General features: G+C 40.5%; 2 protein-coding genes across 2 annotated transcripts in view; both read right to left on the minus strand.

Moving 5' to 3' along the window:
- Positions 1-754: 754 nt before the first annotated feature.
- Positions 755-14834, minus strand: LOC117497532 (caspase recruitment domain-containing protein 8-like). Its single transcript, XM_034149497.1, has 7 exons — positions 14804-14834; positions 4376-4422; positions 3809-4026; positions 2703-2962; positions 2025-2141; positions 1764-1905; positions 755-1330 (listed from the first exon to the last, which is right to left on the minus strand). Exons 3-7 carry the CDS (start codon positions 3966-3968, stop codon positions 1002-1004), a joined length of 1008 nt encoding a protein of 335 aa, XP_034005388.1. The 5' UTR covers positions 3969-4026; positions 4376-4422; positions 14804-14834; the 3' UTR covers positions 755-1001.
- A 191-nt stretch (positions 14835-15025) lies between these two features.
- The window catches only part of LOC117497552 (NACHT, LRR and PYD domains-containing protein 12-like), a 30610-nt gene continuing 17997 nt past the window's right edge, over positions 15026-27638 (minus strand). The window contains exon 11 of the mRNA XM_034149522.1: positions 15026-15080. Coding sequence (XP_034005413.1) covers positions 15026-15080 — 55 coding nt within the window. The remainder of the gene's footprint in view (positions 15081-27638) is intronic.

A 27638-nucleotide genomic window follows, 5' to 3' on the forward strand; every position in this document is an offset into this window, starting at 1 on the left:
AGGAGCTGTGTGAGCTGCTCACATCCCCCAGGTGTCCTTACTGGCTGGATTCACTTCTGGTCGGGTTCAATAGTTCTCACCAGAACATGAGATTCCAAAGTTTCACAAGGTCAAAAGTCAATTCTTATCTCTGCCCCGATCTTCACTCCGTTACCTTCCCATGGAAGTTTTTCACATAAACTATTCCTTCTCAGACATTTAAACCTTTGTGCACATATTTAATGATGTCTTTAACGACCTTAAAAACAACATCTGTGTGTAGGGGTGAAAAGGAGAGGTGTGTGTGTGAAACAGGATCTCTGGGTCAGTGAGTTAAAAGTGAGAATATCATTTCTATATATGTGATTACCCAAAACCGTTGTGATTACCTAAAACAGTTCAAACAATACATGTTCACTAAAATACAATTCAAAATAATACATGTTTACTTCAATACAGTGTAGAATCATATCTTTTTACTTCACTTCTCAGGATGACTAGAGATCTTCTCATTGTCCAAAACAGTTAACAGGCACAGCAGAATCACGATATGGAACATTTTCCCAGACCAGCACACAGTATCCGCGATGTTCCTGGGGCAAAATCCTCCTCAGCACAGCAGCAAAGGACAGGCGAAAGCAGCAGCGTGGAAGCGCTCCGGTCTCTCCGTGGTATCCCCGGGGTAAAAGTCTCCTCAGCAAAGCAGCACACGACACCGCAGCACACGACAGGTGGGAGCAGGCCTCCGCAACAGCAGAACCAGGACAGGTGGAGAGCAGGCCCCAGCCGTGGTAAATCCTCCTCCGCACAGCAGCACACACCCGGTGGAAGCAGGCCCCAGCCCGAAGCGTGGAGCCACTCCGTCTCTCCACGATGTCTCCGGGGAAAATCCACCTCAGCACAGCCATACTCGACAGGTGGGAGTAGGCCTCCGCAGACCGCAGACAACAGGACAGGTGACCTGAGTGAGCGTGGATGCGACCTGAGTGAGCGTGGACGCGACCTGAGTGAGCGTGGACGCTTCAGCTCGAGTGGAGCTCTTCGTAAAGAAGGTGGTCCAGCTCACGGAGAGCATTGATCAGAACCCTGCACGCTGCAGCTCCTTTTTTTCGCACCGTGTCCACCACCTCTCGTGCTCCATCTCGTGCTCCGTCATTTCGGGATTTGGTTCTGGCTGACTCCATTTCAGATTCACTGATCACCTCAGACTCAAGGAGTTTATCCAGAAGGTCGTTCAGCACAGGTAGAGACACTCTTTGAATGAACTCTGCCCGAACTGAGAGCAGCCACTGGTCTGATGGGACTCTGCTCTCTGCTGGGTCAATTCTCTGGGATAATTGCCGCCTTGGAACTGGTAGATAAACAGGGAAAATACTTTTGTTGAATAACCAACAATCACATTATAATATGTAACATTTCCTCATTAAAATGTATAAAAACTCCTACACCGATGTTATTCATGTTCTGTTGAGTTGTGTACAAAACATTATCCCTAATGGTTCAGAGAGATGTGTAATTTTAATCAAGGTAACAGTACGTTCATCACGGTCTCCTGTAATGGTGGCGTATCCACTTAACCATGAGAAGATAAAGACTACAACTCCCATGATGCCACGCTGTTTCACCACCACACTAGTTTTTACCATGGTTTTAGGACTAATACAGGTTGTGTGTTTAATGTCGTAATGATGCGCTGCCATGGAGCCTTAATAGAGAATGCTATGAGATGGATCTTTAGAGTCATCCAGTCTATCACTGGGTCTGAGCTCAGGTGGAGTCTTTACCTTCCAGTGACACGCGATAATTCCAGACTACGTTTCCACCTTGATCCTTGACCTTCAAAGCCACTCTCTCTGTGTTTGTTGTCAGGGAAACTTGAAATGTCGGATAGTAATCTGGTCCAAACCTGGAATCAAATGTTTTACTCTGAAAACCAGAAGCAGAAGTTAAATGTTTATCTGGATCTTTCCTGATTGTGGATCCACATACAGATACATGTGAGTTAATGATCATTGTGTTTCTTTAGAGGAGCATCAGTGACTCACCTCAGGCTGAATGAAGAAGCCCTCAGGTTCACAGTGCACACTGTAACTGTGATAAATGTCCAGCTCACAGTCGGAGGAGATTGTGATGTGCACAGCACAGCTGTGTTGTTCAGCAACCTTCAGTAACAGGGTAACTTTAGTTATGCTCAGATATTCAAGGCAACTTTATTTAAAGATCACATTAAAGAACAACAAGCGTTGACAGACCTGCTCCATAAAGTGATGAGATATACAATCAATTACAACATAATTATAAGAAAATATTGCCTTATATTCAAAATAGATGATTTTAATTCTTTGAGATAAGCTATTGAAGAAGCTATTCCAACGTTAACCAAAACACAAACCGTCTGTGTCAGTTATACAACACAAAAGGCGGCTGCCCAAGCTGTAAAATGTGGCTGGTAGGGATGAGATCACGTTGTCTTGGCAGTGATTCATCTCAGCACGTCTTTCAGTTCTGTGTGATGTGTTTACCATTCGTGCCATCAGTTTCCGCAGACAGAAAGACATGCTGAGAGAGAATCATACAAAACCACAAAGAGCGATCTGAAGATTTACAGTTCAGATAGATCTTACTCTTCTCCCAGCACGAGAAGGTTTGAGAAGAGAAGCAGTGTGTGTGGAAACAGCTGTGGTTTAAACCAGTGTTTAGTCTGATGGTGAGCATCACTTTACCTTCTCCTGAAGGACGTTGTTCGGCAGCAGATGTACATCCAGTATTTGCTCCTCTCTGCCCGGGGGTCGTAGGAACAGCAGAATTTTGCCCTTTATCCGCAGAAACAGAACCCTTTTAAGGATATCGCAGACCAGGCCATAGAGAGAGAGGTGAGGCACCTTCACCACCACGTGAGTGCGTGTGACCTCCAGCGGCTCCAAGATGCTCAGGCCTTCATCAGTGATGTGGACGACAGACAACAGGCCATCCAGGAGCAGCGCTGTGGAGCAAAGAACTGGTCATCTGTTGCTTTGCTGCTGAAACAGCTTCATCATATTCAATGTCTCACCACTTTAGTTCAGAGCTAATGTTCATCTAACGTCATTCCCTTTGGAGCCTCACTAGGATGCTCCAGTTTATATCCTTCACCTTTTATTTTAATGTTTCATTATTGATCCGTCCCCTGTGATCTTTCTGGATGTGAGCATTTACTGTTATGTTTGTAATCTGCTGTCAGAACAGCTTGACTGAGTCCGGTCTCATGTCTGAGTGACTCTCTAGATGTGTGAAGAGTTCTCTAAAGCTTTCAGGGCGTAGAAAGTCTAACTTATAAATGTTGTTGTCTGTTGTTTTGTTTTGTTCATGGTTCAGCCAGACTGACAATGTAAAGAGCAGAAAGAGCAACAGATGGATAACAAAGTAAGAATTATTCAAACTGCTAGCTTAGCATCACAACAGTAACAGAGAGTTAGCGTTGAGTTAGCACTGTTAGTAGCTGAGCATGCTGTGGACTGACCAATCACAGTTTACATCTCTTTAATATTACAGTGAGGAGACTGCAGAGGGCCCAAAGACAATCCAACTCAGTATTTAGAGCTGCATTGCATCGTCTGCTTCAATATTGTCATGCAACACATCGACTAAATTGACTTTTTCATAATCTAATTTTCTTCTTTTGTGGACAAAACTATTTGAATGTAAAGAATACATTTGGTGTCTGCATTATACTGTTGCTATCTTTGTTACTAGTTTAATAAAGCTGATTCATAACTCTTGAGCGGTAGTGGACAGTATAAGGTGCTAATCATTATATAAGTTTGTATTTGTTAACACTAGATGTCTTTACCATCCTCTGTCTCGCTGTGTGGCAGGTGGAGCTGGACGACGGCAGCTTCAACAGAACTCTTCACGTCGAACAGCGGCCCTGCTGCCTGCTTGCCAGCTGATTGGAGGAGGCTCTCCTCCCAAGGGACCGTCCTGTACAGAAGCTCCGCCTCCTGAGCCATGACGAACACCAGGCCAGTCGAAGCACACTGGAACACACCTGGACCAGGACACCTGAACCTGTAGACACACAGGGGACAAGTTACTACAACAAGCCTTCACTGGCCTGTGTTCTGACTGACAGGCGTTCATCCAGCTGGAGTCTGACCTGGAGGAGGGTTTGTTGAAAGATCTGAAACACCTGATGATTACAGGAACATCACTGAAGATGTGTCCACATGCATCAGGATGTGTGTGCATGTGTGCAAAAACAAAACAATCCTATACACAGAAGCATTATTTTATTTATGTCTGTTAGAAAGAGATTGGATGCAATACCTCAAGGTGAAAGACATGAAATTAAACACAATAAAATAAACTTATATTTTGAATGTGTTTAAATAATGTTTGGTCATGTAAATAGCATTACCTGTATGAAGATCCAGTTGTGTGTTCAGGTGAGAAGGATTCAGGAGCCTGGAACAAACAAAGTTATTTATTTATTATTTGAAAAATGCAAATTAGTCTGGATCATCTGAGTTCATTGTCAATTTCAAACGGTAAAAACACAGTATTACCAGCCAATCACAGCACAGTATTACCAGCCAATCACAGCACAGTATTAGGCCTGAATGTCTCAGTAACAACTATTTTAATACATCTAAATCTACATGTATTGAAGTTACGTCCCCACTGGGGGATGAGGAAAAGCAACATACACCAGTTGGAATTGGTAATTATTAAAAGGAGTTTATTGATAACAAAATAACAAAATGGAAGGCAAGCAGCCTGGAGCAAACAAAAAGGCCAAAAGGGCGCAGGTTTAAATGAGCAACCAACAAAGGGAGGACTCTAAAAAGAGAGCCTAATTAAATACAAAGGAATAGATACTAACAAACGAAAATAGCAACAAAACAACCCTCACTATCAAAGTGGTACAAACTAATAAAAGGAGGCTGTAGGAAAACACAGCTATGCTAGAGGACAACAGTCAACGTAATACAAAGCTACTCTAGACACCACTAATCACAACACTAAATTAAATACGGACCACACGAGTTAAACACTGTTAACAGCTTTGTCTATGAGCGATGAGCAAATAGCGAGAGGCGTCTGTTCACACATCAGAACCTCCAGACTGATCGTTGTCCACAGGCTTTGTATTCGTCTCCGGAAGGTATGCGCTGGATGTGCGCTGTGATTGGAGCGTGTCGGGCCCGGCACGCTCCAATCACAATCTTCGGGGGCAGGCCAGGAGGTGAGCAGCCAAGGACATCAGGGCAACCGCTCATTTACATAGAACACAGTTAAACAGAGTTAACAGGACCGGGGAGGCGGCGGATGTAACAATTGATGATGTCAGTCTTTTTGAAGCCTTCTTTATCAATTGTTTTTAAGTTAAAAGACACATTCAGATAATAGTCGGCAGGAATATTTCCCATTTCTCCGGTAAATTGAAATCTTCCCGGTCCTTTTTCAACGATAACCTTATGGCGAGCGCTATCTGTTCCTACAGTGGTGACCCTGTCCTCCATCCTCTCCTTTGCAACTTCAATAAACTGGAACATGCTTCATCAAAATGCCTTCCCTCCGTTATCAGCCACCTAAAGAACTAGTTAGTAGTAGTTAGTCATGGATGTGATTCTGTTCCCTGCTAAACTGAAACTATTCGAGAAAAACTGAAAAATCTGAGTGTTGAACAACCCACAAGATGTGGCACAGGGTCGACTGGAGTATGGTGTTAACATGGAGAGTCCAGCAGGAGAACCGGACTTGGAGTCTACTCTTCAGGCTTCAGGCTGGCAGACACACCGCTCCAGGAACCGGAGAACCCCAGGAGGTGAGCTGATGTCGGACGTAAAAACATTAATTGACTCGCTTGATCGGCATGAAAGAGCAAAGGAATGAACAGGTATGTGTGGAGGGAGTTAACTCCTTGCAGACGTACATGGAAAACAATAAATGAACAAATAAATGACTGAGCCACTCGGAATCTTTTCCAGATTTGACAACACAGAGCATAACATGTACAATTTTGAATATGATGTCGATTCAGAGAATCATGTGTTTAATCATATAAGTGACTCGTGTAAATATTATACCGATGATCAATTTAATGACAATGTTGGACTTGAAAATACATTTGCTTAAATACATTTCAACTGCAGGAGTCTGTATGCAAACTTTAATAAGATCACTGACTACCTAGATACATTTAAAAGTAAATTCAAAGTAATTGCCATATCGGAGACTTGGTTAAATAAAGACAAAGTCACTGATTTCCAAATTGAGGGTTACGTGCTGCACCCAGCGCCATATAGATAGAAGAGTGAAGACATCTCCGTTCACTCCAATGGACCAGTTTTTTTACAGCAATGGCGGATCGTGGAGCCGTCAATAGTTCCCCCGGAAGTCAGCGGCAAGCTAACTTCCTGGGAACTATTGAGGCTATCTGCGGCTAGCAGCGCAGTAGAGTTGCAGCATCATAGACCGTTCTTGATGGACTTTTAAAGGTAAGAAGACGTTTAAAGATTTATATTGCGGATATTATCAGCACATCTGAGTCAAATGAACATGTGTATTAAAGGATGTTAGTGGATTATAACGTTTACAGATAACAGATTAGGCTAGGATACCGGATAAAGTTAGCAACACACGGTAACCATGAACAGTTATTAATCCGTTTTCCTAATGTTATTTCATCCAACGTTGTGGAATTAGAGAAAAACGTGCTTTTATCCGGGGTGGAGGGAGTTAAATATTAGTTAAATATAACATTGGTGATTGTAGTGGGTGGAGGTGGTGAAATGAGGATATCCATTTTGGAGTTCAAGCTAGTATAATATAGTTAACGTTACACAATAATAAGGAAGAGAGCTATTTGTGTGATACATGGCTATTGATATGGATTTAGAGTGCATATTTGAGACTTCCAAACAGTAAACATAAGCGTAACTTATGGGTGAGTGTTTTTAGTGTATTCTGTTGATTATTACCTGTCTGTATTATGTTGCAGCTCAGCTGATTTTGGACTGATGGCAAAGGGAGAGGGACTTAAGTGAGAGTGAAAACACAAGGTAAGTTTAAAATAGGTCAGCCATTTCCCATCCTATAGGTTGCTAGATGTATCTAACCCGTTCTCCTGTCTTTGTCTCCCTCTCTCAGCACAAGAACCCCAGGGGGATTCATTGGAGCCTGAAGACCTGCAATGAGACCCTCACCCTCACCCTGAGTTTCAACTCCCAGAGTTTTGCAAGCCTCTCCCTGTTCCTTCTTTTGATTAAACAGACATTAAGCTTCCCAATGGTGTGGTCTTCGTTTTGTGAAAAATATGATTACCTCACATATATTGTTGTTGTTGTCTTTTGTGATAGTTAAATTGCTCCTGCTGACTTGAGCCAGCCATTCTTTCCTCCTCTCTGTGTCAGTGGGGAAACCGTACATTCATACTCCTTTCTCTGAGCGATTGGAGCATCCCCAGGCAGCACAGCAAACCATGGTGGAGACGATATGCCAGGACAACACGGAGGAAAAGGCACAGACAAACTGCATGACATGCTATTCAATGTTTATTGAATTCCATGTATTTACAATGGATGTTCCTAAAACAACACTTTTAACATCATCATCATCATCATCATCATGCTGCTGCTGCTAGTCCTTTGACTCATTGTGCTGTCAGTTGACAATCATTGATAGGCACCTGTCGGTCTCCTGTCCTTTCTGAAAGTCATAAAGATGACATTAGTCATTTAGATTACTTATGTCCTCAAGTACCATGGGATTACTGAAACCACCATGAATTAAAGAAATGGTAGAAATTATTCTAATCTGAATTTTGAAGCCTTCCTTCCCATCCCTCTAAATATATCAATAAACATTAGGATGTGATGTTCTTGACTACCATACAAGTTTAAGAAGATAATATTTGTTTTAAATCATTCAAAGCAATAAACAACAGCAACAGGCTCTGTAACCAAGGCAACGTTAGCCTAACATGTGTTAACAGGTAAGATAGCTGTTCACACTATCTATGTATATTTTCTACTTTTTGTAATGCTATTTTATTTCTATTTAAGATGTTTACATTTTCGATTGTTTAATTCTAGTCTTTTAACTGTCTAATGTTCAATGCCTTGTCTTTTGCTGCTGCAGCGTAAACATTTCCCCAATTGGGATCAATAAAGTACTTCTTATTTTATCTTAATCCTCAAATATTAGCACATTTTACTTAAAAAATGTAACTACATACACATATCGATATGTTGTATAAATATTGCAAATCAAAACCTTTATTGACCACTAATTACCAAAAATTGCATTTCTATCCTGTTATTAATGCATTCAAATCGTGATTCAAATGGCCGCCACGAACTTCCGGGAGCTTCCTGAGTCTCTCTGAACCACGTGACGATCAAGCATTTTGGACCTCCGCTGTCGTAACTCTCTCTCTATATGGCGCTGGCTACACCATATCAACAGAACCAATAAGAGAGGAGGGGGTGTGGCTCTTTATGTGGACAGCGTCTTAAAATGCACACTGGTTGAAAAAATGACAATTGTGATGATTTAATGGAATGCATAACTATAGAAATTGAAATGGAAAAGAAGAGAAATGTTGTTGTGACTTGTGCATATAGAGCACCAGGATCAAATGTAGAGATTTTTAAAGATAGTTTAGGAGTATTAATGGATGGCCTAAATGAAAATAAAACATGTATTATTTGTGGGGATTTTAATATCGACCTTCTAAATGTATCTAAACACAAAACAACTTCTGATTTCCTGGATGCATTGTACAGCAGGGGGCTTTATCCCCTAATCACCAAGCCCAGTAGAATAACATCAACTTGTGCAACATTGATCGACAATATCTTTACAAATGTCATGGAAAACAGTGCTAAGAGTGGGCTAATAATAAATGACATAAGCGATAATTTACCCCGTATTTGTGCACCGTTTATGGCGTAAATACAGCCTATCTACCAATTGGATCAAATATAAAAGTCAGCCGAATTAGTATTGATACTGCAGGAGACGTATTGTGTGAAAAGAAATGTAAGATGTTGTTTAATTGCTGATATATTTATGATCCACGTCAAGTTTTCAGTTTTGGCGGCAGTGCTTCCTGTTTGTCCAGAAGTCTTCTCATCAGGGCTCTATAAATACAGAACTACGGCAGATATGTCATATTTAATGCAGCCGAACCGTGTATTACAATGCCGTTATGTGATGACCTCCAAAGAGAAAAGCAAGCACACTCGGAATAAAGTATTATTATTATTTTTTTTTAAATGTTTTCGGATTTCACATCAACAGGAGTCCGGTTAACTAAAATGTCCGTGCGGAACAATACAAACCCATAGATCCGTGGGTGAATAATGTCAATCACCACATTACACACATCCCTTCACATTTACATTTTAATTTACATTAAAGTATGTCGTGAGGCCTTCTAAAATATAATTAGGGTTGTAGTTGAATAGTTTGTAAATTGCGTTGCCTGGCAACGCAATTGCACAACGTCACGTCCGTTAATTCCACATCCACACCTCCACACACATGGATTAACATTGATTTAATACATTAATGTAGCCTTTGTTTCTGCTAAAAGAGGTGTCGACCAGCTAGGGCAACAAGAAAATTGGCGAAATCGAGTGTGACGATTAAAAAATAAATTAAAAACATCTAATTTTGACAATAAAAACCGACCAATAGACGCGGTAGACCATTTGCTTGGCACTTCCGGGTATTTCTCCACTGGTTGGGCCATGTTAACAATACCGTGTAACTGTCACGTTTGAAGGGACGAAACCGTGATATATTCACGTCTCCCAGCATGGTAGATCGTCACATGTTCACGTCTTGCCGTGATACCGGGTTGGCCAAAACAAAACGATGGGCAAAAAGAGGGTGGCGGAATTGGGGGAAGTAAAGTGTTGCAGTCAATGTTTCTGGGAGAGATAAACGAAATAGAAATTAGATCCATTGTAGACAAATGCAAAAATAAGACTTCGACTGATAGTGATGGGATCGACATGACAATAGTGAAAACAACTATTGACTGTATAATTAAACCGCTAAGCTACATCTTTAATCTTTCATTTCAGACAGGTGTTTTTCCAGATAGCATGAAAGTTATCCCACTTTTTAAAACAGGGGACAAAAGCCAATTTACTAACTATAGACCAGTGTCCTTGCTTTCACAATTTTCAAAGGTCCTTGAGAAATTGTTTGTCCAAAAATTGGATAATTTTATTGAAAGAAATTAGTTGTTGAGTGAGAGTCAGTATGGATTTAGGAAAAATCTATCTGCAGCTTTAGCTTTAATGAAAATAACAGAAGAAATTACAGCAGCTATAGAAATAAATAAATACACAATAGGTGTATTTAATGACTTAAAAAAGGCATTTGACACCATAGACCATAACCTATTAATTTCGAAATTACATAGATATGGTGTGAGAGGAGTAGTTCTAGATTGGTTAAAAAGTTATTTAGATAACAGACAACAATATGTACAATTGGCTGCTAGTAGATCGGAGTGTATGAACATAGAATGTGGTGTCCCACAGGGCTCGGTTTTAGGGCCTAAACTTTTTATTTTGTACATCAATGACATGTGAACGTCAACATTATTGCAATTTGTGTTGTTTGCAGACAACACACATTATTTTGGTTCAGGAGATGATTTAAACATTTTAGCAAAGTGTATTGGACGTGAAATGGTCAAACTTAAAAGATGGTTTGATGAAAATAAGTGAACCCTAAATTTGAATAAAACTAAGTTTATGGTTTTTGCTAATAGAAAAAAATATGAAAACATTTCACTGTCCACTGATGGAGTTTTTATTGAAAGGGTTTCTGAATTTCGATTCTTAGGTGTGACGCTGGATGATAACCTGACATGGAAATCACACATAGCACATGTTTAAACCAAAGTGTCTAGGAATATTTCTGTTCTAAACAAGGCAAAGTATTTGCTAGATTACAAGGCATTGAGAATATATATACTGTTCACTAATTTTGCCATTTTTTATTTATTGTATAGAAGTGTGGGGCAACATGTATATGAGCAACATAAAGCCATTGTCAATATTACAGAAAAGGGCAGTAAGAATAATTCATAAAGCTGATTCAAGAGAACACACCAACAGACTGTTTTTTAAGTCAGGACTCCTGAGAATGTTACCAGTATATTTACAACAGTTGTTTGTTTTTGGATCAGACAAGGAAGACCACAGAAGGAAATTAAATTGTAAGCATCCTTATGCAAGGACTACTCTTAAGCAAATGTGTATTTCGGTGGTTGGTGTACAATTGTGGAATTCTCAACAGAAGGATCTAAAGAATTGTATTTTTCAGTTAAAGAAATTGTATAAATTAAGAAAAATGGGACTATATGAAGCAGAATGTGAATAAGTCTATACTCTGGCCCTGCATTGCTAAATATTTTTGTTGTCTTTGATGTGATGTCTGTTCTTTATTTGCAGGTCCAATTGTTATTGTTATTGTTATTATTATTATTATTATTATTATTATTATTATTATTATTATTATGCACCGCTTTCCACCTTCTTCTCCAGTAGGACTCAGATGAGGGTGTTGCACTTTTCCTTTTCCTTTTCCTTATCCTTTTGTGATGTTTTGGTGTTGTTGTTTTTTGTTGTTGTTTTGTTTCTTTCCGTTAACCGTCAAGTGGGAAATAAGTATTTTTTGTGTTTCTCTTAGTATCCTAAGATACTGTTATGTTTGGCTGTGAAAAAAAATAACAATTATTATTATTATGAAGGGCAGACCATTTATATCTATTTATTTATTTATTTTTAGAAAGGGGCAGGTCATATAAGATTTTTTTTTTCTCCCTGCTCCTTTTCGCTCAATGGTGTGTTTGTAGAGACATGTTTTGGTGGCAATTATTGTACATTGGGTTTTGCGTACCATGAGCGGGACAAATAAAAATGAAATGAAATGAAAGCTTGAAAAGGACATTCCCAGAACAAATGACTATATCTTCACTAAAAGGGGTAAATTACTAATCTTTTTTCTCTAAGCAATGAATTATAGTGTCCATCCAAAAAACCCATTACTTATAGTGAAAAACACCCTTGAATGATGGGATAGTAGACTAAAAGCTTTAGGAATCCAAACTATAACATATAAAAAGTGACAGAGACATTGGATTAACCTTCAGCAGCGTTTTAATGCCATTGAACAACACTTTTGATCAGAAAACAGCAACGGTAAGACTTATTTGCGTTTTGGCCCCGTAAAGCTACGTTATGTGTTGTCTGGGTTTGCCTTTTCTGCCGCGAGTTTTGGTCTGATACTTATACCCCTAGAATCTGTGGAATCTCAGCTTTAATCTGACATCTTGTTTGTGCAGATTCGATAAGTAATAAAGTATTTCTACCGTGAGTTCTGTGCTAAGTGCGTTAGCATTTTTTCGCTCAGGGCTAATTCAGAGGCTCGGCGTTAGACTTGTGTTTCGTTTAACTAGAAATTGTTCATATATTCAGTTAGCTGAGTTTATTCCCGTTAAGTGGGTATGACACATTCATAGTTTGTTAAATGTTAAGAAGCCCTCAGACGCTGTTTCTTGCAGATTTGTCAGCGTTTTTGCCCGTGCTGGTGTAACAGGAAGTAGGGTCGAGCTTGGTAACGTCAATTTATTTTAACGCGTTAAGGTATCTAGCATAGGTGGGGACTCGAGTCACATGACTTGACTCGAGTCGGACTCGAGTCGCATATTTTTGGACTTGAGACTTGCTTGACTAACATTGATAAAAGACTTGACTTGACTTTGACTTGGTATTCATGACTTGAGACTTGACTTAAAGGTGGGGTATGTAAGTTTGAGAAACCGGCTCGAGATACACTTTTTGTTATATTCCATGGAATGCTCTTAATATCCCGATAGCAATGAATATCTGAAATGCTTTGACAAAGAATCCATAAAAAAATGTCATCTGTGGAAGCTGTAATACTGTAAAAAGCACGACCAATCATTTTAGCCGGCCCGGCTAAAGTAACTGGATGGCCTACCTGCCTGTCAGCCTCCATCTGTGCACAAACTTATCTCGTGCCCTCATTGGTCATGTGCGCGTTCGTGTGTGTTGGAGGAGGGGCTCTGTAAGGAAGTGGCAGATTTTCTCCGGTTGTGTATTTTCAAATTCTAGCGATATCGAGCCGGTTTCTCAAACTTACCTACCCTACCTTTAAGCTTGAGACAGATGACTTGAAAGGACTTGACTTTTTAAAATTAAATATTTGCGTTTGTTTTTGTAGTGAGATATTACATTTAGTTTTTTCGAAACGTGATTGGGTGATTATAGCGCCGTGCGCGCAAACCTGGCAACCCACTAGACGGCAGGAGTGTCAGTTAACATGGCAGCGGCTAGCGTCACTCCAAAAATAGTGAAGTTTGGATTCAAGGATTATGTTGTCGATGACGCTAATAAGAAGAGAACAGCGGTATGCAGGGTCTGCAGCATAAAGATCAGTGACACGACCACCACAACATCCAACTTCATTCGTCACTACAAAAAACCGCACAGAGAAAGGTGCGTGAATGTGTTGTGTTAGCTAGAAAGCTAACGTTAAGTTTAAGCTACGTCAGACTTGGTTTCAAATCGATTAAGCAAAGAGAAGACAAAACGGTAAATGAACACTAGAACCTCCAAGGGATTCATTTTGACTAACCCTGATACTGACGGGCTGTCAGGAGAGAGAGAGAGAGAGAGAGAGAGAGAGAGAGAGAGAGAGAGAGAGAGAGAGAGAGAGAGAGAGAGAGAGAGAGAGGAGAGAGACTAGCTAGATCTCTCCTCTCTCTCGCTCTCCTCTCTCTCTCTCTCGCTCTCGATCTCGCTCGCCTCTCTCTTTCTCTATCTCTCCTCTCGCTCCTCTCTCTCTCTCGCCCGACTCTCTCTCTCTCTCTCTCTCCTCTCGCTCTCTCGTTCCTCTCTCGGAGGAGAGAGAGAGAGGAAAAGAGATGCCTCGTTTATTTCCCCTGTGTTCTCAGAAGTTACTGTAAACTGTTGAATCATGGAGTTCATCATCTTTTAGTAGTTTGTTTAAATGTTTTAATTGTTTTTGTTTGTAGAAGTGCATCATTCCTTGATTTATTGTAAAATGAATCTGAACTTTTTGATCTGTTACGATGATAAACTGAAACAATTTCTAAATTAACCCAATTAACTGAGTTTTAAATCGTCCTACTTAGTTTATAAGGAAATTATGAAGAGGAACAAATTAAATGATTTGAAAATGATATCTCTGTAGGTGCTGACGCTGTTGGCGGTTCTAGTGTTAACAGACATTTAAATTAAATATGTGTAATGGCAAATGCCATATATGATTTTCTTACCTGGAATTCTGCCTTTTTGAACAGACTTTTTGACTGAGTCCTAGCTATATTGTCTGCAGTTCTAGGGTTAATATGAATCTAATATGATTGTCATCGGTCTAAATTAGATTTCAAATGATTAACTGTGTATGTAATGAAGATCATAGTGTGGGTTAAATCCATTTTCATAACCACTGTCTTTTAACTGATTTAAATGTGGAAACTGGGCTTATTCATCAGAATTTCGTATGACTTGACTTGACTTGACTTGACCTGAGCAATGACTTGACTTGACTTGCTTGACTCTCATCACAGTGACTTGGGACTTGCTTGATACTTGTAGGTCAAGACTTGAGACTTGCTCATGACTTGCACATGTAGGACTTACTCCCACCTCTGGTATCTAGTTAAAATGCGAGCGTTATAGCGTTTAACTGGACAGCCCAAGCAATTCTATTTTAATTCAGTGGTGAAATCAATACACTTCACTCTGTAAAACTGCTCCTCTCTCACCTCTCTGTCTGTCTTCACTTCCTGTTCCACATCGGAGTCACCTGATGGAGAGAAGAGAAATAGAAAAATAATAATTAAACTTGAACAAAGAGAAACATTAGCAGCCAAAATGATTGAATAGAGCTGTAACAAAATGGAATTAAAATATATTGTTGTTGCACTATAAAGACCTTTAAAGATCAGATTTAATGTACAACATCTTGATGAATGGAGGATATGGTTTCAGTACTCACAGTTATTCTGGAATATGTCTGTGATCGTCTCATAATCTCTGATCCTGTAGGGATGAACACAACCCAACAGTTTTAGATCCAGTGTAAAATAAGTGTTTGTTCTTTGAGTCAGCTTCAGAGTGCTGACTGATCTCATGCTTTACATCCAGGGTTGAGTATCGTCTGGATTTTAACGATTCCGGTTCTGATTTTCGATTCCGGTTATTTTCGGTTTCTCGATTCCGGTTCTTTGAGAGGGTTAAAATAAGTCCCATGCCAATTTCACTGGGAGAAAAATATATTTATGAAAACATTAAGTCAAATCTGTATTCCTATTTACAAATCACTTCATACTGTTTAATTTTTTTGCGGTTATTGAATACAATTATTATTGTTAGTTCTAAGTGGTGCAGTTTGAGAATGTACAATTGGCCCAGTCTCCTCTGATGTTACCATGCAACCTGCCTGTGAGACAGAGTCCAACCACACACAGTCTGTGTCCAACAAATGTCCTGCAACACCAACACAGTCTCACGGCATTTCGTGTCATAGTCACAAAATTAATCTATTGATTCGTGTTCACCAACACGATTTCCCCATTTTTTTCGTGTCACACAGAACGATTTTTAAAGCAATGTAAATAATAACAAATTAGAAGGAAAAAGAGATAAAAAAAAATACAGATTTCAGTATTCTGACAGAACGATTTTAGAAGCAATGTATTTCTATTGGTAGTATGTTTCATGCCTGCACCAAATAATAACAAATTAGAAGGAAAAAAAGATTTTGAAAAACACAGATTTCAGTATTCTGAGGCTCTGAGCCACTTATTTTCCTCGCGGACGGCAAAAAAACTCAGACATTATACTATTTAAAATGTTAGGGTTAGGCTTAGGGTAAGATATTGAGTAAGAAAATGTGTTTATGAACCACACAGCTTCTGGTCTTCCAAGACCCGACCGGACAAAAATACGTGGTGTAGGCACGAAACATACTACCAATAGAAATACATTGCTTTTAAAATCGTTCTGTGTGACAGGAAAAAAATGCGAAAATCGTGTTGGTGAACACGAATCAATAGATTCAATTAATTTCATAACTATAACACGAAATGCAGTGAGACTGGGTTGGCAACACATATGCTGCAGCTGCCCAGCTGCTCACTGTTTGTAGAAGTAAATAAACAGTATTTTCATTTCAATAATGTACTTTCTATACCCTGCTTTAGGGATGGGTATTGAAAACCGGTACTAAGACAAACGGTGCTGCTATCGGTATATGAATTACGCTACTTCCTTAGTTTAAACAATTCTGGTTGGTTGGGAACCCTCATCCCATGTGACGTATCCGGTTTGAGTACCCCTCTGATTGGCCACTGTGAATGCCACTCGTAATCTCTCCTAACAGCGCTCTTATTAGTGTGAGACTCCCGGGGGCAGACCATAGGGGCAGACGCAACATCTTGCAAGAAACAGCGTCTCAAGTCTTCTTAACATTTAACAACCTATTAATGATTCATACCCACTTAACGGGAAGAAACTCAGCTAACAGACTATATTAACCATTCTTACCTACACGGAACAGAAGTCCAACACAAAATTCACTGAACTAGCAGCCAGGAAAGAGCAAGAAAACAACTTCACTTTACGTAGCCATGATGATAATTATGTCTTACCTTTGCTGTTTTGTGATCAAAAGTTGTGTTCAAGGGCATAAAAACGCTGCTAAAGGTTAATCCAATGTCTCTGTGTAACTTTAAAATGATTACTGATAATCTATCATTACAATTATAAATAATAAACGGATTATAATGGTTAACCGACCGGAGCTTCCGGTTTAGGAGGTGCGCACGCAGCGTCTCGTTTTAACTGAATAATGGTCATGTTTACATGGATTTATAAACTGCCCCTAATTACCGCCCCCTTTCCAGATACACACTGTCAAACACACTCATAGCTGCTAAGTGCGTTAGCACTCTTTCGCTTAGTTCTAATTCAGACGCTCGGCGTTAGAGTTGTGTTTTGTTTAGGTAAAAATTGTTCATACAGATGTAGCACTCCAGATAGGACTCCAGCTTACAGCTTCCTGCCTGCTTCCTGCCTAAGACCTGCCTAAGACCTGCATCTGGGAATGTTAAGCCCTCCCACTATTTTCCAAGAGGGCGTTGCCAGATTTTCAATTTCAGGATTTAACCAGGAGATGACGCTTCATTCACAAATACAGAAAGACAACTTTTCATGGACTTTCAGTTTTGTTTAGAAGAGCATTTGAACACATCAATATTTTAGATCAAATAAAGTATATCTAATCTTGTAATTCAATAATATATAGTCTTTATATATTAAATAATCATAATAATAATGTAAATGTTTACTTTTTTTAAATTTATTATTATAGTGATGAACATTAAAAACAAAGCACGTTGGCTGATTTTGGACCCCCTCACTATTTGTTTTCACTACTTTAATTAAATGTTTGATAAGTGCATGCAGATCACAGTACAGTATGCTCGTTCAGTGAAACACGTACACAGATAAATTATTTTGTATTCCAAAAATCAGGAAGTAAAGTCTCCTGGTTTGTGACAAGATGTGAAGTCAACAGATAGTCACTCAGAGGGGGGTACTATTTCTTTTCAAATGCATATAGGCTATGCCACCATTTACATGTAGGCAACACTGCCCTTCCAGTCAAGAATTTGAATTTGAATGGGATGGGGAGACGTGTGTGATTAAAAATGAGTGGCCAAACTAAGACTTACTACTTCCTGACTACTTCCTGACGGGCAGACCCCAGGCAGTGCGGGTGGGAAACATCACATCCTCCACCCTGATTCTAAACACCGGTGCCCCTCAAGGCTGCGTGCTCAGCCCTCTCCTCTACTCCCTGTTCACCCACGACTGCGTGGCCACACACAGCTCCAACACCATCATGAAGTTTGCTGATGACACGACCGTCATCGGCCAGATCACAGACGATGACGAGACGGCGTACAGAGAGGTCGAAAACCTGACATCTTGGTGCCAGGATAACAACCTCCATCTCAACATCAGCAAAACCAAGGAGCTGATTGTGGATTACAGGAAGCAGCAGGGAGAGGGACACGCCCCCATCGCCATCAATGGGACTACGGTGGAGAGAGTCAAAAGCTTCAGGTTCCTTGGGGTCCACATCACTGAGGACCTGACATGGTCTCTTCACACCATCACCAAGAAAGCTCGACAGCGGCTCTTCTTCCTCCGCAGGTTGAGGAGGTTCAAAATGGATTCCAGGATACTCTGCAACTTCTACAGGTGCACCATAGAGAGCATCCTGACCTCCTACAGGTGCTCCATAGAGAGCATCCTGACCTTCTACAGGTGCACCATAGAGAGGATCCTGACCTTCTACAGGTGCACGATAGAGAGTATCCTGACTGGCAGCATGACGGCCTGGTACGGCAGCTGCACCGACCTCGATCGTAAGGCTTTACAGAGGGTGGTGAAAACTGCACAGCACATCACCAGGACGGAGCTGCCATCCATGGAGGACCTTTACTCCCAGCGGCTCAGGAAGAAATCACTACGGATTATCAAAGACCCCCATCACCCCAGCCACAAACTGTTCTTTCTGTTGCCGTCTGGCAGACGTTACCGCAGCATCCTGGCAAGGACAAGAAGATTCGGAGACAGTTTCTTCCCGCGGGCAGTGAGACTGTTAAAAAATTGAACTGTTGAAACAACTTCAAACATTCATCTGCTACTCAGTAGTATGTATCTAATACCTAATATATATATATATATCATTCCAATAACTTGTATATAGACTCATGCTGCACTATTCCACATCATAACTTTATTTTATTTTATAACTATTATTCTTTTTGTATTGCTCTTGCTCTTATTGTTATTATGTTATTATGTTGCATTGTTGGAGAAGCCTGTGACATAAGATTTTCAACTACATAATTACTCTGTAGCTATGTCAGATTGACAATAAAGAACCTTGAACCTTGAACTTAGTTTTTCAAAAGAGAAAATGCAGATATTACACTCAGAAAAGAAATGGTAGACATATCAGTACTCTTAGTGCCAAGTTGAAAGATAATTCACTGCTCTAAACAAAGTCAAAAATCAACATACAGTAGGGGGGTGGGGGATGGTGAACGGTATGGTCAATGTTTGTAAACACAATCCCCAGGATGTGTCCTAATCAAACCAAAAGAGAAAATGCAGATATTACACTCAGAAAAGAAATGGTAGACATATCAGTACTCTTAGTGCCAAGTTGTCTCAGACAATCTGCATTTCCTAATGTGGGACAGTTCTGTGCAAAATGTGGGACACTGAAAAGTCTATGTTAAAAAGCCTCAGTCACCTTAATTCATGTAATGAAAACATCTCAGGTCAGTAACACTCAAAGCTAAATGTGCAATACCATGTTCAGCTATGTTACTATTTATAATGTTATTGTTGTTACAACAGAAGATATCTTTCTTTATATTGAAGTTAAATGCATCAATCTGTGACACTTTTATTTTGTAAGATAGCAAGGGGGGGCATATTGTGATAACCAGGCCTGTCATAAAATGTACCCCACCCAAAAAGATGTTTCTATTAATCCCACCCTCAAGCATTTTTTAGGGTATAGTTGTAGGATTAGTACCAATGAATGGAGCAAGTTTCATGAATGTGACACTTTTATTATGTAAAATAGCAAGGGCGTGCATGACGTGGCAAAAATATGCGGACAAAGACTATGTAACATTTGTAAACATATATTTTGATTATTATATGACAAATATGTAGAAATAAACAATACATTTTAAAGCACGTGTATACAGACAGGACGTAACAATAATAACAAAAAAAAAAGATTAAAAAAAACAAAAACTGAAAAGGAAGTGACGAATGAATTTCGACACCACTACCATCAAATACGGAGCGAAAAGTTTAACCACAAGAATCAAGACTATATGAGCTACCACTAAACAACTCACAGTCTGAAAATTACCATTAATAAAAACCCTGAACATTTACTTTTAGTTTTAACATCGTTTTAAGGTGTAAACGTGTCATTTAGAAATGCGCGTTCCCGTGACAAGGGGGGCATTTCATTATGGGGGTGCATAATTTGACACAACACCGGTAATGCGCGATAGAAACAACAGGAACTGCGACAGCATAAATATGCAAACACAAACCTACAGACTGCTGGAGAAGAGATATCACCGGGGGGGTTTGGGACACACACATTCCGATGGCCAATTAGTTATAAAAAAAAAAGTATACTCAACATAGGCCTACAGTAGGCATAGGGAGGTGGGGGCTGGTGAACGGCATGGTCAATGTTTGTAAACACTGTGACATTTTGACTTTATTTGATCATTTCAGTTAAAAACTAATGTTCATATTTCTCTTTTTGAGAAGAGCAATATGAATATGTTAGTGGCTGACCCAGCCCCATGGTCTGTCACAGTAGTGCGGGAAAGAGAAGTGCACTGTTTTGCCTGGCTGGACCTGTAATTTACAGGAAAGGAGTGCACGCTACTAAAGAGACGCACTACCATGGAAACCAAACAATGGTGTTGCTGTATTGAAGTCCGAGTGGAAACAGTAGCATTTGGAGCGTTATGTTAGAATGAAACAGCCAGGTTGTGACTCACAAAAGAAAAGTGTTACTTCACTAACTGTAAGCTTGTCACTCAGAGTAACCTACAGTTAACTTAACTGCTGGAGAAGAAAGATCAGGGGGGGGGGGGGGGGGAGAGAGCTGTGGCTTATGGGCCATTAGGTGTGTAAACACACAGCTGAGAGCTGCCGTTTCATTCAGACTGTTTAAAAAACGGTAACAACGGACTATTTTTCTTAGCGGATGCATGTCAATTTAAATCAATACATACAACTATTTTTTAAATCAATAAAAACATTTTCTAAATCCATAAAAGCATTTCAATTAATATTGGGAGTCATGTCGTTACTTTGTTGAGAATGTGGCCATGTAATAAGCGGGATAATTTGCAGCGACTTGGTCATTATGGGGAAAATAACACCCGTCAGGCTGATCAAGATCCCGCCGCTACGCGTCGGGATCCTGATCTGCCTGACAAGGCTCCATTCAAATATAAATATTTTTAGTGAACTACTGAGTTTAGGCACGTTAATAACGTTTTAATGAAGTTGAATACAGTATATTCATATTTGTCAGTGATTTCATGTCAATTCGGCGAACATAAACATAAATGATCGTGGTGAAGATGATGATTAAATTAGGATTAAAAATCGAGAGCCGGCTGCATTTCCTCTCGTTCGTTTTCTTCGACTAAACAACATTATTTTGTTAAATAACAACATGGTGATGTTTGGTAAATGATTACATGGTCTCTTATTTAGCACAGACTATGATCCTATCCGTGACATATGGATCTTAACAAAGATCCGCTATACATTAGTACCAGACATACTGTACATCCAGCGTACTGTATCGAAGTTGATTTCACATGAGCTCCAGTGTGGAACCCCACTGCACCCCCTGGTGGATCAATGATCCATTGCAGCTGGCTTCACAATAATAACATTTATTTATCACGGGGGCTGTCTCAAGTGAAACTGGAGGTTGGTCTCTTGATCGCGGGCAGATCACGGGCAGACCCCGTGCCGACCACGGCCCTCGCGTTTCAAACTGTCCTAAATGAGCTGCTACATCTGTATAGTCAGTTAGCTGAGTTTCTTCCCGTTAAGTGGGTATGACACATTAATAGGTTGCTAAATGTTAAGAAGCCCTGAGACACAGTTTCGTGAATATTGTTGTGTTTTGCCCGTGGGGGCGGGGGCATGGCGTTTAACACAAGAGATCTCTCTCCCCCGTCTGTGTGGAGGGGGCGGGGCAGTTTACACACACGCACCTGCTACATGCATGCAACACACACACATGGCGGAGATGGCAGAGAGAACTAAGCGCTCTAAGTTGTGGTTAAACTTTACCCGTCTCAATGTGGACAATGCTCGTTGCCAAAAGTGCAATAAGAGTTTAGCATGTAAGGGCGGTAACACGAGCAATTTGTCTAAACATTTAGCAAAAGTGCTCCACATTCAGACGGAGAAATGCACCGTTTTTCGAGTAACGTTCGAGTATACCTGTATGCCCCACCTGTGTTGCTCTGTACCACTGTGTTCATGCAGTAAATACTCTTTTTTAAATTAGTTTTTTACAGTTCTGTAAGTTCACATGATTTACAATTTGTTTAGTTAATTTACCTTTTTTTTCTTCAAAAGAACCGATAAGAGTACCGTTAAAGGACCAGATCGATAAGCGGCATCGATAAAAGTAGTAGTACCGTTAAAACCTTAACGATGCCCATCCCTAGCGGCGAGATGCATTTCCTTAGGAATCGATAAGCAGAACAGAAACTAACATTTCTAAACGATACCGATGGAATCGAAATGTTGGAACCGGTACTGAATGGGATTTTGGTACCCAACCCTATTCACATCCCATCATATCTTCTATGCAAACTCTACGACTGACTGCCACACCTCTCAGCTGCATTACAGGAAGCAACCAGTCATTATAAACTAAAAACATCCCATAAAAAACAGACTACCTTTTCCGCTCTTCTGTAAAATCCCATATGTCTGTTAAAGAGTTGATTACTTATTCAAGTTTGGCTTTGCATTTTCAGCTGGCCTTCTATAGTTTGTGGAAGAATGAAAGAGCCTGCAGTCAGTGGGTAACATCACTGATCTGTTGTGATTCCCAGTGAGAGAAACACCTCCCTGTGTTTAATACAATACTGCTGAACCAGCAGAGACCCCTTACTGACCTGAGAGTCTCCAGTCTGCAGTCTGGACTCTCCAGAAGATCTCTCAGCAGCTTCACTCCTGAATCCTTCAGCTTGTTGAATCTCAGGTCCAGCTCTCTCAGATGGGAGGGGTTGGACTTCAGAGCTGAGGCCAGAGCAGAACAGCTGATCTCTGACAAACTGCAGTGCCTCAGTCTGAATAAAGAAAACATGATGAGGATACAAATCCATTTTTAATCCAGTCAGATGTTCAGGTCTGAAATGTGTAGCTCAACATTACTGCGTCCTAATCAATGATATTTTCCCTGAATTACAGAGACTGTCATTCTGTTATTGTGGATCATCATTATATCAGCCTTCTGTTTATTATCTGGGAAAACACGTCTAAATAATGGGAACATAAACATTTCTACGTCGGAAAGTAAACTTTACGTAAAACAAATTTTAGGTCAGAGGACCTTCTTTATTCAGACCATTTACTAAAGAAAACCTATGTTTACTTTAACAACTAACAGTGGAAGAATAATAGTTTCTTTAGGAAACAATCAACTGTTAGAACAACATTTACAAACGTATGGATGTAATATATGTATGATGAAGAATTAGGTTGAATAACTAATGAAACATGAGATCTCCAGCAGTAACAGAGAGTCAGATAACTGACCTGAGAACCTCCAGTCTGCAGTCTGGACTCTCCAGAAGATCTCTCAGCAGCTTCACTCCTGAATCCTGCAGATCGTTGTGACTCAGGTCCAGCTCTCTCAGATGGGAGGGGTTGGACTTCAGAGCTGAGATCAGAGCAGAACAGCTGATCTCTGACAAACCTGCAGCCAATCAGTCTGAATAAAGAAAACATGATGTAACTTTAGAAAACAATGTTCCTGTTTGAAATAACTCCTGGTTTAATAATCTGTTCAGAGCTGAAGAAGTTTAGAAAGTGGAAACTCCAGGGGAAAAAATGTCCAACGCCAGATTCAAAATGGCCGACTTCCTGTACGTTTTTGTATACACCTCCAAGAGGCTTTTTTGTTTTTTTCTCCGCACTTTTGATATGCGCATTAAAATAAGAATCAGAATAATAATAATCCTATCGATATCAGTAATGTAGCGAGCTCTCTGCCGTCATGAGATTGGACCCTTTTTGTGTGTGTTTGGCAGGGTCAATAGGGTCTTCGCCGACCTCTGCTCTCAGACCCTAATAAGCCATCTCCAGAGTTCAAAAGACAATCTTATTCTGGGTTAATAAATCATACATTCACGTTCAGAATATCCCTGAGTACAGACGCAGGTAATGAATAGGTAGGCTAAGATGAACTCTTTCTGCCAGTTTAGATGCATCCTGTGCTGCTGGTGGTTGATGGTGAGCAGGTGTGTGTTAAATAGGTAACACCCTGCTGCTGCTTCATGACAACTGAGAGCATTATATTAGTATGAGCAGAGTGCACATGTGAGCAAACTATCCAAAGTGTGTAGAGCTGTTAAAGCTGACAGCTGATCAGCTGTAGCAGACATGGCTTCAGTGACGCTTCAGAGGAAAGCCCTCATCCCTCTTCTAGTCTAATGTAATATTAAGGACTGTCTCAACGATGATTACAAAGATACCTGAACACATTTATCTAGCATCAAGTGTCTTTCACCAGACCAGGGGCCTCATTTATAAAGCCTAGCGTAGGATTGACGTGGGAAGGTTGCTTATGTAGGACAAAGCAAATAAATACGCACAGACACTTTCCGATTCATAAAAGACTGCGTACGGCACATCCTACGCCTGTTTCCCTTTATAAATCACAATCAACTCGAAATGCGGCGCAGCTTTTGCGGGCTTCACGTAACTCCCATATTTGCCTATAAATAGTCAAAGAAACGCCCATTCATTCATTCATTTTGACTGACTGCATGAAGAAGATCGCAGGAAATGACGACAGAACAGCTAAAAAAGACATCTCACACCGTGTCAGATTTTGGTTATTTTGGGGAGGTTGAGATAAATCATATTGTTTGGTGAATGCAGTTTGAACCAGAGTAGCAGCATGGAGGTCGGATCGTCACCAAAATAAATAAACAAGTGGTCCGAAAAAGGTTAATGACAAAAAAATACACATAACCTTCCTCAGGCAGTGTGTTTGTCCCGGGGACAGGAGACACCCCCTTGATGAGAAACTGTAAGAAATGATCGGGGAATCCCTCCGGAGTGGAGTCATGACGACTGGATCTGAATTATTGTGTTGTATTTGGTGGTTTGTGTTCCAGCTGTCGATCAGCAACTATATATCCATAATCCACCAGTTAAAGGAAATACAACTAATGTGTTGTGTTATATTAGCTGTACAATTTACCACATATGGTGTTCTTAGTTTCCATACCTCCTGTGTTTTAAGAGCGACTTATCAAGTAGGCTATTGGTGAACGGCATAAAACACGATTAAACGTGATAGTATATAAAACCATGCTCGTATCTATACAACCTATAGAAATGCAAAACGGCGTCAGTTTAAACGTAATTCTGTCCTCCTGCTTACCGCATCATTTATGAGAAAACATTTCATAACATTAACACAACATATTCGAGGTGGTTTTAAATAACATATCCGTATTTATTTATTTCTCCAAGTTATGTTTTTGTGTGCACTGAGGAGTCTCAAACAGGCGTTTGTTTCATCATTTTAAGATTGGCTTTAATCAATGTTTGAAAATGAATTCTTCATATTTGATAAATGAGAGGTAACATTTTATTATGGTATTATTTCCACATATTTCTCTCCATTCTTCCTTCTGCCAACGGTGTCGCAGTTTCTCGTCCCTCCCGTTTGTGTGCTTAGTGCGTATGCATGGGTCAGAGTGTGCGTGGAGGATCGCACATTTTCCCGTCAAGTTTGTTTTTTATAAATCGCAAACATTGCGTAGAAACTGGCGTACGCCATCTTTTGTGCGTACACACCGTTTATAAATGAGGCCCCAGGACTTTTCTTTTGAAAGGACTTCTGAGAGTTGCCCCCGCCCCGCCCCTCGCTACTATGATCATTTGAGCTTTTAGTAAAATACAAAAAGAGCCTTTAGTCACATTTCTATTGAATAATTTTAGAGAGAAAGACCATTAAAGTGCAGGTACACAGACTTCTCATTAATATTAAACACAACGTGCTTCTACTTCACATCTAACCCCTAGATTCCACCGGGTCCGTCTGCTTTGCGTCACGGCTGCGCCGCGGTTTTGGTCCGACCTCCTCCAGCGTCATAACCCACCGGGCGCGTTTCAGAAGCGTTTCGGAAGCAGAGCGTCTTGTGTGCTGGCTCACAGTTTTTGTTGATTTGGGCATATTTCCTGGACAGGCTACTTTGTACAGACAAAGTTAGTAATAATTGTAATAGTCCAGTTATAAACGACATTAATCAAAGATGTGTTGCTGTATTTTAGTGGTAAAAAAATGCATTCATCATCATAATTATTCTATATATATAATTTACACAGTGCCTGTAAACCGGAGGAGAACGCTGGTATTTCTCCTCCTACTTGAAAGAATACGGAGGGATAGGGTCTGCAAAATTCGTTTATTTTGGGGATTGAATGGATGCTCTGACCGGTCCACTTCCTGCCCGGCTCTATGCAACGCCTCGCGTCGCGTCGAAAATAGACTTGCATCCTATTTTTAGCGGAGCCGGGAGCCCAGCGCCGAGACGCTTCTGGGACGCTTCTGGGACGCTTCTAGCCGTAGAGTGGCTGTGATCGCTGTGAACGCCGCGGCGCAGCCATAATGCGGCCGTGACGCGGCTGTAACACGGCCGTAACGCGGCCGTAACGCGGCCGTAACGCGGCCGTAACGCGGCCGTAACGCGGCGCAGACGGACCCGGTGGAATCTAGGAGTGAGACTCTGCTCCATCTACACTAACTCATGATGTGCAGCCGGACAAACACAAACCCTCAGAAACTGATTCAACTCAAGATCACAACGTTTATAAAGATCACAAATAGGATGAATTTTAAATGTGAAAAAACATCCAGAATATGTATTTTAGGAACAGTGGAGTCATCAAATCACAGCATCTTCAGTGTAAACTATTCAGTCAGTAAAGGATCATCAGGGTTCCTGCAGGTTTCACCAACAAAAATGCAAGACTTTTTAAGACCTTTTTAAGACCACTTTGAATATAATTTAAGACCTATGAAGTATGAAGGAAAATTGCTATGAAAGAAGAAATACGTCCATAATTACTTACAAAGTAAATGTATTCATGTTCAACATAAGAACAATGACTGAACATAACAGCATAACAGTACAGAACTGTGTTAGCGTGTTAGACAAAAAGTGTGTGTGTGTGTGTGTGTGTGTGTGTGTGTGTGTGTGTGTGTGTGTGTGTGTGTGTGTGTGTGTGTGTGTGTGTGTGTGTGTGTGTGTGTGTGTGTGTGTGTGTGTGTGTGTGTGTGTGTGTGTGAGTGAGTGAGTGAGTGACAAGAGCTATATTCAGAGCTCTGCTGCCTTCATGCTGTTGTATGATTGGTGTTTATCTACAGTATTTAGCGTCCACAGCACCTCCGCTTTTAGGGTTGACGTAGACCCAAACGTCACCTGAAGGTCCCCCAATGTTGTTGCGGGAGCTGCTGCACTAGCTAACGCTGCACTAGCTAACGCTGCATTAGCAAAACAAACACTCAATTCTTTTGCAAAAGGTGCAGCGGGCTTCAACCACGTTCCCCTCCACTGGTTTCAACCAAGCACTAAATTCGATGTTTTCCAACCAAATACGGTTGAACTTACACTTCCCCATATTTATTTGTAAGTAGATTCGAAGATACTTGAGTTTCTGACTGCCGCTAGCTGAAGCTTGGTTGCTAGGTTACTAGCT

The sequence above is a fragment of the Trematomus bernacchii genome, unplaced genomic scaffold (genome assembly GCF_902827165.1).
Source record: "Trematomus bernacchii unplaced genomic scaffold, fTreBer1.1, whole genome shotgun sequence".
NCBI classification, from domain to species: Eukaryota; Metazoa; Chordata; class Actinopteri; order Perciformes; family Nototheniidae; genus Trematomus; species Trematomus bernacchii.

What these genes read in the sequence shown, in the direction of transcription:
- LOC117497532 (XM_034149497.1), bottom strand. Translation starts at nt 3,968, where the DNA reads ATGGCTCAGGAGGCGGAGCTTCTGTACAGGACGGTCCCTTGGGAGGAG. An exon ending in ACAACGTCCTTCAGGAGAAG is followed by an intron (nt 2,142 to 2,702) that starts GTAAAGTGATGC and finishes CTGTTACTGAAG; the next exon opens with GTTGCTGAACAACACAGCTG. An exon ending in TTATCGCGTGTCACTGGAAG is followed by an intron (nt 1,331 to 1,763) that starts GTAAAGACTCCA and finishes TTTATCTACCAG; the next exon opens with TTCCAAGGCGGCAATTATCC.